Source organism: Ictalurus furcatus, chromosome 13, assembly GCF_023375685.1.
Source record: "Ictalurus furcatus strain D&B chromosome 13, Billie_1.0, whole genome shotgun sequence".
NCBI classification, from domain to species: Eukaryota; Metazoa; Chordata; class Actinopteri; order Siluriformes; family Ictaluridae; genus Ictalurus; species Ictalurus furcatus.
In genome coordinates this window covers 8,732,934-8,745,037 of record NC_071267.1, presented here as the reverse complement: position 1 = coordinate 8,745,037, position 12,104 = coordinate 8,732,934, and the positions used below count along the sequence as shown (strand labels likewise).

General features: G+C 37.7%; 1 protein-coding gene across 3 annotated transcripts; it reads left to right on the top strand.

The window, feature by feature from the left end:
* Nucleotides 1-1,478: 1,478 nt before the first annotated feature.
* On the top strand, nt 1,479-8,415 carry tmem26b (transmembrane protein 26b). 3 transcript variants are annotated; one of them, XM_053640268.1, is made up of 7 exons: nt 1,479-2,149; nt 2,571-2,667; nt 2,851-2,940; nt 3,349-3,566; nt 4,527-4,606; nt 7,017-7,268; nt 7,529-8,415. In XM_053640268.1, exons 1-6 carry the CDS (start codon nt 1,962-1,964, stop codon nt 7,265-7,267), a joined length of 924 nt encoding a protein of 307 aa, XP_053496243.1. In that variant the 5' UTR covers nt 1,479-1,961; the 3' UTR covers nt 7,268; nt 7,529-8,415. The 3 variants fall into 3 exon arrangements, with proteins under 3 accessions (XP_053496243.1, XP_053496242.1, XP_053496244.1); XM_053640267.1 differs by having other exon boundaries at nt 7,017-8,415; XM_053640269.1 differs by lacking the exons at nt 7,017-7,268; nt 7,529-8,415 and adding an exon at nt 5,127-6,036.
* The last annotated feature ends 3,689 nt before the right edge of the window (nt 8,416-12,104 follow it).

Sequence of the window (12,104 nt, the reverse complement as noted above, 5' to 3'; positions counted from 1 at the left end):
AAATATGCTATTAAATCATATGTAAATTAGACATGTATTTAACTACAGAATGGGCCCATACACAAAATATACCATAAATTAAAGCTCAATAGCATTTGAAGGGAATGATGTACAGTCACACAACCAACTGTAAAGTGTTCGACTAGGTGTCAAGTATGACGCACGCCTTTTAGATTTTTGATATTTCAATTCAATTCAATTCAATTTTATTTGTATAGCGCTTTTTACAATAGACATTGTCTCAAAGCAGCTTTACAGAAATATCAACATGGTATACAGATATTAAAGGTGCGAATTTATCCCAACTGAGCAAGCCACTGAGTGGCGACGGTGGCAAGGAAAAACTCCCCAAGATGTTTTAAGAGGAAGAAACCTTGAGAGGAACCCGACTCAGAAGGGAACCCATCCTCATCTGGGTAACAACAGATAGTGTGAAAAAGTTCATTATGGATTTATATGAAGTCTGTATGGCCTTAGGAGCAGCCGTAGTCCCAGCAGTCTGGAATTAGAGAAGATTTGAGCTCCATCCAGAGGCAGAAAGGATCTGGATCTCTAGTATCTCCATAAATTCATGTGGGGCTCGGCGAAAGGAGAGAGGGAGAAAAAAGATAATTATGACTGCGAAGTAGTAGAACAGAATCTAGTCAGGGTAGGCTTGAGTAAACAAATACGTTTTAACCCTATATTATTTATAGTATTTAACCCTACGATGCATGAACCAAAAAAACCTTCATGAATGCATAAAGGGGGTCAAAATGACCTGTACTGGATTGAATGGTTTTCTTCAAAAAATAGATGTCCTATTAATGAAATAATTTATACACACACACACACACACACACACACACACACACACACACACACACACAGTATCTCACAAAAGTGAGTACACCCCTCAGATTTTTGCAAATATTTGATTATATCTTTTCTTTCTAACACTTTGCTACAATGTAAAGTAGTGAGTGTACAGCTTGTGTAACAGTGTAAATCTGCTGTCCTCTCAAAATTATTTCATTAATAGGACATCTATTTTTTGAAGAAAACCATTCAATCCAGTACATTTTGACCCCCTTTATGCATTCATGAAGGTTTTTTTGGTTCATGCATTGTAGGGTTAAAATATCAAAAATCTAAAAGGTGTGCGTGATACCTGACACCTAGATGAACACTGTACAGTTGGTTGTGTGACTGTACATCATTCCCTTCAAATACTATTGAGCTTTAACTTATGGTATATTTTGTGTATGGGCCTATTCAGTAATGAAATGCATGGCAATATTTACATATGATTTAATAGTTTATTTTAATAAATATCATAAATCTGAAAGGTGTGTCTCATACCTGACACCTAGAGGAACACTTTACAGTTGGTTTTGTGACTGTAAGTTATCCCCTTCAAATGCTATTGAAGTTAGAAACGTGTATAACAATGTCGTATGTAACTTTAGAGACGGTCCCTTAATTTCCGCATAACCGCGAATATCGAACGTCCAAAGACAAACAAACTTTACTCCAGTAGTGACAACCGCCTCCACCGTGACACCGACCCTCAAACTTAATGAATTAAGTTAATTATATTGAGTAGTAGTGTTTTGTGTGTTTTTTTGTTTGTTTGTTTTTTTAAAGAGTGCATGATGCAAGCCCAGGATCTGTACTCAAATACTGTAGCATTAGTGAAAACTCATAGCTGTATATATAGTATAGTGTGGGACGGTAGCTCCATAGAGTCTAAAAGAAAAGCCTTGGTGGTGAAAAACAGCCCAACTCGTCATCTGTGCCCAAGGAACGATTGTGGATTGTGCGCATGCGCAGCCACCACAAACTGAACGAATCACTCTCGTTATTCCTGAGTCATATAAAAGATTCGGAACGACCGACTCCTTGCTATAAATTGTCTCTCTGCAGCGTGTAGTATCCACTATCAAGTCAAGGTCCGCTCTGTGTTTCCTTACATTACAGCCATGCTTCTCAGGTTCGTTTGCGCGGTTGTCACTAGGGCACTATTTATTTTAATTTCACTCATCGGTGTGTGGAGAGTCATATGGGTGAAACACAATAAATTGTACTGGCTTCTTACTATCCTATTTCTACCCCTCGTTGTGGAAATGATTTTAACATTGAGGAGGAGAAAAGGCAAGGACTGTAAGTGGTAAGTAATCATTTCTCATGATTTATTTATTTTATTTTTTTTCTGTATTAACAAGCACTTTGTAACTGTTTCAGTGCTTTTTATAAACAAATCTGTAGTAGCTTCTGTTGAATGCATAAAAATTCAAAAGAAACAAAAGAAAGAAGCTCACAATGGACCTTACAGGCTTTGCAATTTGATTTTTACTACATATTAACAGTAATGATAGAAATAAAGTTGTCATTTTTCTGGGTAACCTTTTGTTCTTGAGTACCAAACAAACAAACCACAACAACAAAAAAGGAAGCAGCTCCTTTCTTTCATAGACTGACTATGATTGAAATGACTAAATCATCACATTGCTGTGTAAAGATTGTAAAAGTTTCTCACAGTGAAACCAAAGAGGAAAAATGGAGTAAGTTTCTCATTATGTCTCCTGCAGGTTCTCTCCAGCAATTTTCCTGTTCCTTGTCAGCATTATACCAAGCATTTGGATCCTTGAGATTCATCATCAACAGAATAAACTCACTGAAGCCAAGGTACACATTTCTCACAAGTGAAGATTGGAGCTCGAATAAGTATTCGCGATCAGTAAAAACATGGACGTGTAAAACATTAAATGAAACATTTTATGTAGCAAACGATGTTTGTAATCTGTATTATTATTATTATTATTATTATTATTATGAAATGCTGATATTTTAACGTATTACTTCTTTCAGTGTAATCAACTCGATTCATCAGAGAGCATTAAAGAATTATTTAATAACCAGAGGACATTAAATGCTACTAATGGGACCGATATGTCTCAGGTATACAATCTCCTTCATTCACAGAGTCTGACTGCACATTATGGACATTTTCCATGGGCTGGTCTCAACACTGTCAGCTTCTGTGTGTCTGTCTGTAGCTCTTTACCACTTTGGGTCTCTTGGAAGGAATGTTTATTTACTCGCTTTTTCCCCCAAGAAATTGCCCAGTTATGGTTTTGCTGGGTTTTAAATTAAAATTTGAGCCCACCCTTTAATAAACGGAGACAGGCTTTCTTATTCTCACGTGTGGTTTTTTAGTCTTGCATATTGTGCAGTGAATATCTGTTATTTTCCTTTTTTAAAAAAAATTTGCTTTGGATTAGCAGAGGTTCTCAGGATGTTTTGATTATTATAATTTTACTTGTTTACAATTTGCACGCCCTGGCTTCCATGCCGGCACTCCTCTAGATTTTCCAGCACTATGAGCAGCTCTTGTCATCAGTATGCCCCAATGACTGGATTTTGGCGCTACACCAGTCCTTGCTGGTGCTGCTGATTGTGGGGAAGTGGCTGATGCCTAACGAAGGAGGCCTCACACGAGACGAGCTCTCGCAACTGCTCCTTATCTTTGTAGGAACGGCTGCGGATATCCTTGAGTTCACCAGCGAGACTCTATCCGATATCAAGTAAGCTCCATATATCGCTTTCTGGCTTTCACCGCACTGCCATGTAATCGTGAATACAGAAAGGCACTTAGTGCTCTCCTCCAAATGTGTTCAGCTAACCAAGTTCAAAAAGTTGGGTTTACTGACTTCATGTGTCAAAGAGGAATCCGTGTTAACCTTTCAACTACCAGACTGGTGGATGTGCAGTGCCAGACTAAGCTTTGGCCTGACAAAAATACAAGGTAAAAAACATGTTAGGGAATTGCAACGAGAACAAGCTCAAACAATGCCACATCACACAGGCAACACAATTTCCTGTAGTCGCTGCACTCTGCTCAGAGAATCCGTTCAGTTGTTCAGTGGAACTATTTTTGCCTTACAAAAGATGTTTTGACTGCACGGAATCTCTTCTGCTCACACACACACACACAACACATGGATACATACTTCACTGGTGTCTTATTTGGCGACTTCTCAGCCATCTTGGCTTCCATCCAGGGTACTCTATGATTATTGTTGGTCAGATGATGTTTACAACCGCCCCTACTCCGTGCTTAGGTTGGCTTAAAACAGTGATTTGTTCCCAATATGTCTTCCCACAACCTTAAGCCAAACTGTTTCATTAGCTTCTCAAGGGGTGCATTCTTATTAGGGGGCATGTGTGGCTCTATGAGACTAGCTAGTACAAAAGGAGAAAATGAATCAAAATAAATTATTAATGCTTCCTGATCCTGATGACTGATGTGTTTAGCAGAAAACAAGATTTAGAAGAATGGGACATTCTTTCACATGGTTTTCCAGAACATGTCTGTTCCTGTCTCAGTTTCCATCAGCAAGCTCAATATCAAATGTCTTTCACCTCCTCCTTAATGGGCTTTAACACGGACGTCACGATTTCCCACTGTTTTCTTTTAACTCTCGTTCTATATTCAATGAAATTCAGCTTCATGCTTTGTCTAATTTAGTGTTTCGTGTTATCAGGGATAAGAGCCCAGTGTTGGTGTACATTATTCTAGCCGTCTGGACGTGGAGTATGCTACAGTTCCCTCACAATCTCACAGGTATGGACACAATCTGGTGTTATGAATCGCACTGTAGCATGTTAATACTGTGTGTTACATACTGTATATACAATATGTGTATAGTGTTTATAGTAGAACATTTGGTAACACTTTACAATAATATAACTATGCAGGGACTAAGCAGGATGAACAATCCCATCAGCTACTTAAATGTTGTCTTACTTATCTCTTTAAGAACTACTAGCTGATGCAAAATAGCCCAAACCACCACTTCAGCAACAACAATATAATTTTTTATCATAAAGATGAAAAGGCATGCTTAGAGTAGGTGGAGGTCAACACACCCTGTATTCATTACTGTCCCTTCTGAGCGCTGTTTGAACTTTTATATGAAACAATTTGGCCTACAAAGAAGGCTCAGGGTAATACAATACTGTTTAAAGAATAGATTATTTCCCTCCCATTACGGTTGTGCGTTATAACGATTTATTAGTCTCTACATGATTTTACACTACCATGATATTTAGTGACCTTTACCCCGATTATATTCTATTACCAGACCTGCTAACCTTCATGCATTTCGAGTCAGAGCGCCACAATTTAACATCAGAGTATGCTAGTATGTATTTTCCCCTCAAAGATACACCATACATATCATAAACTGGCACTGCCTGGAAGCCCCGCCCCTGTCCCCCATTTCACATGCTCTGTGCTGGACTTGCGGGGCACTATCGCTTTCTGTCAGGATAAATGGAGCGTGTTTTGAGTTCATTCATATGAAATAAAATCTATTTATGCATATTCACCTTAGTTATCATTAGACAAGTATATATTTAACATCAGGAAACTGTATTTATTAGGGATGTGACCAAAAGATTTCAGCTGAAAAACGGTAAAAAGTAAAAAAAAAAAAAAAAGGGTGAAATTTTTGATATCGAAAAGATTAAATACCCCTACAACAAAATATCAAAATCGAACACTTTGCAAATGGTGATGATGATTTGAACGGGATTAAATACCCTTGCCACCCTGCACCGGTCAGCACTCGTACACGTTCAAGCACTTGAGCTTGAGCAACAAAGAAAAATGGCGGTCATATATAACTTGGATGACATATGGACCCTCCATGGCTGAAATTTTGAAATTTTGCCCTACCATACTCCCCTTAAACCTGAAATGTTGGAAATGCTCATTTTCCTATCTTTTTTAAGGCTCTTTTTTTAGTTCTGAACAATTAAATAATTGATCACTATTTGTTTTAATGGTAAATCGCGAGCAAGGAGAAAAAAAGTCACACATAGACAAATAGCTCACATAAACACATCACTCTGTTTATTCAATTCAATTCAATTTTATTTGTATAGCGCTTTTTACAATAGACATTGTCTCAAAGCAGCTTTACAGAAATATCAACATGGTATACAGATATTAAAGGTGCGAATTTATCCCAACTGAGCAAGCCACTGAGTGGCGACGGTGGCAAGGAAAAACTCCCTAAGATGTTTTAAGAGGAAGAAACCTTGAGAGGAACCCGACTCAGAAGGGAACCCATCCTCATCTGGGTAACAACAGATAGTGTGAAAAAGTTCATTATGGATTTATATGAAGTCTGTATGGCCTTAGGAGCAGCCGTAGTCCCAGCAGTCTGGAATTAGAGAAGATTTGAGCTCCATCCAGAGGCAGAAAGGATCTGGATCTCTAGTATCTCCATAAATTCATGTGGGGCTCGGCGAAAGGAGAGAGGGAGAAAAAAGATAATTATGACTGCGAAGTAGTAGAACAGAATCTAGTCAGGGTAGGCTTGAGTAAACAAATACGTTTTAAGCCTAGACTTAAACACTGAGACTGTGTCTGAGTCCCGAACACTAATAGGAAGACTGTTCCATAACTGTGGGGCTCTATAAGAGAAAGCTCTTCCCCCTGCTGTAGCCTTCACTATTCGAGGTACCGTTTATGTGTCTTAATTCCATAGTTTTTGAGTTATCTTTTCCAGGAATTGCAACTAGGAATAAGTAAGTAATTTGTATATGTTAGATAATGACTGAAGTATTACAGTGTCCTTCACATCACAGTAAATGATGATCTGAAACTGTAGTTCTCCAGGAGAGATCTCCGGGTCTCTGCAAATATCGTTTAGATTATAATGAACTAACAAACAATTGATTTATTACTACTTACTGAGTCATTATTATTATTAGTAGTAGTAGTAGTAATTAATTATTAGTACCATATTAACACTTAAGTCACTCCTATAAGCTAATAATGATAATTATAATTATATATATATATATATATATATATATATATATATATATATATATATATTAAATATAGTACTTCACATTTATCTGCACAGTATTTAAAGAATAGCATTATTTATAGTAATGTAATTCAACACATACTATAAATTTACACTGCTGACTATGGTTTGTCCATTTCCTGTCCCCAGTGTTAAGCACTAAAACAGAGGAGTATGAGACGGAGCCTGGTTCTCTCCTCTCTCGACACCGAGCAGACTTCTGGGGTGTGATCGAAGCCCTCTTGATTCAGGACGGCCCGTTTTTTGTGGTCCGCCTGACCGTCATGATACACTTTGAAATCATTCACCAAATGCTGGTCTTCTTTGCGATCAAGAACTTTTTGGTGGTGGCACTGAATGTGTATCGACTCTGGGTCATTTTTGGGGATTCCAGATCCTGAGGTTGGGACGCAGCTTACATTTTATATATGATATTCATTTAAAAAAGTGTAATCTGATTACTTAGTTGATTCATTTTGGTTATAGATCTGTGTACAGTAATAATTTTTCATTTCAAAAATAACATACAAATTTATAGTTAGTAGATTAGTTTAAATAACAAACCAGCAAAATCAATGTATACATATATCAGGGATGGACAGTATTTCTGTATACATGTACACATACTTTATTTGAAGTAGCTAAAAAAAAATATTTTGCAGTTTGTTTTGGATGCTTGAAGAAGAAGAAGAAAAATGGTTTCATCAAAATCCATGCATGCTGTATTTTCTTTTTTTTTGTATTTTCATTTGCATGGTGATATCATGTAAACTGGTGCTCATGTGAATGTAGAAGATTTCAGAGCCGGCGCATGCAAAAGAGCTTCTCTACAGCTTGAACATATCAGCAACACCAGTCACTTATCAGACACGCAGTCTGTTAATAAACTGTTTAAGAAGAGCTCACGCAATGTCTACACCCATCAGGGAGAATACAAATAGCTGGCAATGTGTTGACTGGCCACTTTATATTCTGCAGGAATTTAAAAACACACACATGATTGTTCCTAAGTGTTTAAAAGATTTCATATAATCAGTGATGTCCTGAAATTCTGAGACAAAGCTTCTTGTATAGCTAAAATATAACAGCAGGTCAACACTACAGTACAGAAATACACTACAGAGCACCAATACCAGAAACCAAAGAAACTATATAATTGATACATCATGATCTACAACCCCAAGTCTGAAAAAGTTGGGACAGTATGGAAAGTGCAAAAAAAACAAAAAACAAGCACACACACAAAAAAGGTCATTTGAAAATTCAATTCACCCTGTACTATATTGAAAACACATTATTTGATGTTTTTTTAAATGTTTTTTTAAATATATACTTGTTTCAAATCTGATGACTGGACTGCTGCAACACAGTCCAAAAAAGTTTATGACTGTTTAACAGTGTGTAACACTGTGACCTTTTCTTCTAATAACACTTATTAAGTGTTTCGGCACTGAAGACACCAGAATTTTCCCGCATTCGTGCATTATGCAACTACGGGGCTTTCGTTGCCTTATTTTGCGCTTCATAATGCGCCACAGCACCCGCACTCTCTGATTACGCAATCATGCGCTTGTAATCCAGGCAGAATGTGGTTTGGCATTGTCCTGCTCTGGATGGCAGCATATGCTGCTCCAAAATGTGTGCATTAATGATGCCCTCACAGATGTGCAAGTTACCCATGACATGGGCACTGACACACCCCCATACCATGACAGACGCTGGCTTTTGGACCTGACGCTGATAACAGCTTGGATCGTCCTTTTCCTCTTTGGCCCGGTGAACACAACGGCGGTTTTGTCCAAAAACTATTTGAAATGTTCACTCATCAGACCACAAAAACACGATTCCACTGTGCTACTGTTCATCTCAGATGAGACCGAGCCCAGAGAAGTGGGCGGAGCTTCTGGACAGTGTTGATGAATGGCTTCTGCTTTGCATAGTGAAGCCTTAACTTACATCTGTGGATGCAGCGGCGAATGGTGTTGACTGACAAAAGTTTACCAAAGTATTCCCGAGCCAATGTCAGGATCTCCATTTACAGACTCATGACGGTTTTTAAGACAGTGACGTCTGAGGGATCGGAGATCACGCACATTCAGAAGTGATTTTCGGCCTTCCCCTTTACGCACAGAGATTTGACCGGATTCCTTGAATCTTTTAATTATATTGTGCACTGTAGAAGATGAAATGCCCAACATCCTACCGATTTGTCTTTGGGGAACGTTGTTCTCAAAGTGTTGGATTATTCACTGACGCATCTGTTGGCAGATTAGCGAGCCTCGACCCATCCTTGCTCTTGAAGGACTAGACCTTTTTTTGGAGGTTCCTTATATGCCATGATTAGACGATTCCCTCACCTGTTTCACATCACCTTCTTATTTCAACTTGTCACTACGCTATTAGTCCTAAATTACCCCTGTCCCAACTTTGTAGGAACGTGTCGCATGCATCAATTTCAAAATAAATGTTTATCTTCAAAAATCTATGTAGTTGATTAGGTAAAACATCAAATACTTTGTCCTTATAAGTTTTTTGTTTAAATACAAGCCAAAGTACTTTTACAAATCACTCCTCTTTGTTTTTATTAGCATTTTCCATACTGTCCCAACTTTTTCGGAATTGGGGGTTGTAGTACACGAAGGATAACGGTTATGAATTAAAGTGGTATTAATAGTATTATAGAGCATTTGGGGAATTTTTGTACTATATATCGAAATACATTTTGAGCTGTTTTTGGTTGTCACTTAGTTTACACGTGTTATATGTATTTATATGTATAAATATACAAACTGTAGTACATAATAAATTGGATGCTTAATGTGGAAAATTGCTTCTTCTTTTTTTTTGTTGCACAAATGAATAAAAATCGAACCATTAGTACTGAAGATTCCAGAAAAATGACATTGCATGGTAAAATTAATCTGATGCTTTTCTTAATTATTTCACTGAAGATGTTTGTTATAACTGTATTTCTAGCACCTATTTTACTGGAATGTTTACTTGTACTACAAGTACATGTTTACATATAGTATTAAAGTCTGATATGATGCATCACGTAAAGAGAAATAACGATGAGAACAACTCTCCCTTTTCCTAAAACCTACATATAACTGATTTGTTCTCAGTTGTTTATGCAGACTAAGTAAACTAAATACAAATGACTGTAGTAATGACTGTAATAAGTGATTTAAACCATCTGTAGTCTCATTCTTTGAAGGAAAGATGCAGCACAGAAACTGTCAGGGAGAGCAATTTTAGAGAAATTGTAGCATGTGTTCAGCAAATTAAGTCTAAATAGAATGTTGAAACAAAATATATATATATATATATATATATATATATATATATATATATATATATATATATATATTAGCTTATTTTATGTGAGTCAATTTTTTTTTCTTATACTTCTTTCTTGAATGTTACAAGTCTCGGCAATGATCAGCACTATAATATCCCGGAAACCTTCTGAGTTTTTGTTCACACTTTATTTCATGTCTTTACTTGTTGCTCATCAAAGCCACAGGACGTCAGTCCATAAACAACAATTGGACTTGCTTCATGCTTTCCTCTAATGACTCACAGATGGCAGTATCGCGCTGGGAATGAAGTCTAAACAGATAAAGTCACAGTGAACCGCAAGCTTTATCATTTAAGTTTTGGACTGGACTTCTAAATCCCAATCAACCTTTATTTCCCAGGCAATCAATAGGGAGGAAGTCTTGCTTTTCATAACACAAACCTTCATTTCCATACAACATGGACTTTGGTCTCATTTTTAATAAATTCCAATTACCAATGAGTCATGTCCAAACACAGGATGGATTGAGAGGCATTGACTGCATCCTTAATACTGGAACTGACTTTTATCATAAAATGTTATGGTGAAACTGTTGTCAGCTGAATAAATCAGGCTAATATTTAGAGAGCTTTAGATGCTCAGTGCCACATAGACAGACTTAAGATTACTGTGGATGCTCCCTTATAGATACCCTAAAGATTGTACTTATTAAAAAACAGTTTATGTCCAAGACACACTGGGGATTTGAAGCTAAAAACATCTGTAATCATTAAAAGACTGAACCGCCTCTCAGTACACTCAGTACTGTTTGACTTTACATTGTACAGCTGTGGAGGAGTAATGGCCTTTACTCCCACTATCTGGTACCACCCAGAAGAGGATGGATTCCCTTTTGATTGTGGTTCCTGTAAGTATTTCTTCCTTTTGTACAGTACTATCTATCTATCTATCTATCTATCTATCTGTCTGTCTGTCTGTCTGTCTGTCTGTCTATCTATCTATCTATCTATCTATCTATCTGTCTATCTATCGATCTATCTATCTATCTACAGTGAGGGAAAAAAGTATTTGATCCCCTGCTGATTTTGTACGTTTTCCGACTGACAAAGAAATGATCAGTCTATAATTTTAATGGTAGGTTTATTTGAACAGTGAGAGACAGAATAACAACAAGAAAATCCAGAAAAACGCATGTCAAAAATGTTATAAATTGATTTGCATTTTAATGAGGGAAATAAGTATTTGACCCCCTCACAATCAGAAAGATTTCTGGCTCCCAGGTGTCTTTTATACAGGTAACGAGCTGAGATTAGGAGCACACTCTTAAAGGGAGTGCTCCTAATCTCAGCTCGTTACCTGTATAAAAGACACCTGTCCACAGAAGCAATCAATCAATCAGATTCCAAACTCTCCACCATGGCCAAGACCAAAGAGCTCTCCAAGGATGTCAGGGACAAGATTGTAGACCTACACAAGTCTGGAATGGGCTACAAGACCATTGCCAAGCAGCTTGGTGAGAAGGTGACAACAGTTGGTGCGATTATTCGCAAATGGAAGAAACACAAAAGAACTGTCAATCTCCCTCGGCCTGGGGCTCCATGCAAGATCTCACCTCGTGGAGTTGCAATGATCATGAGAACAGTGAGGAATCAGCCCAGAACTACACAGGAGGATCTTGTCAATGATCTCAAGGCAGCTGGGACCATAGTCACCAAGAAAACAATTGGTAACACACTACGCCGTGAAGGACTGAAATCCTGCAGCGCCCGCAAGGTCCCCCTGCTCCAGAAAGCACATATACATGCCCGTCTGAAGTTTGCCAATGAACATCTGAATGATTCAGAGGACAACTGGGTGAAAGTGTTGTGGTCAGATGAGACCAAAATGGAGCTCTTTGGCATCAACTCAACTCGCTGTGTTTGGAGGAGGAGGAATGC

What these genes read in the sequence shown, in the direction of transcription:
- tmem26b (XM_053640268.1), top strand. Translation starts at nt 1,962, where the DNA reads ATGCTTCTCAGGTTCGTTTGCGCGGTTGTCACTAGGGCACTATTTATT. An exon ending in AAAGGCAAGGACTGTAAGTG is followed by an intron (nt 2,150 to 2,570) that starts GTAAGTAATCAT and finishes TGTCTCCTGCAG; the next exon opens with GTTCTCTCCAGCAATTTTCC. An exon ending in ATGGGACCGATATGTCTCAG is followed by an intron (nt 2,941 to 3,348) that starts GTATACAATCTC and finishes GCACTCCTCTAG; the next exon opens with ATTTTCCAGCACTATGAGCA.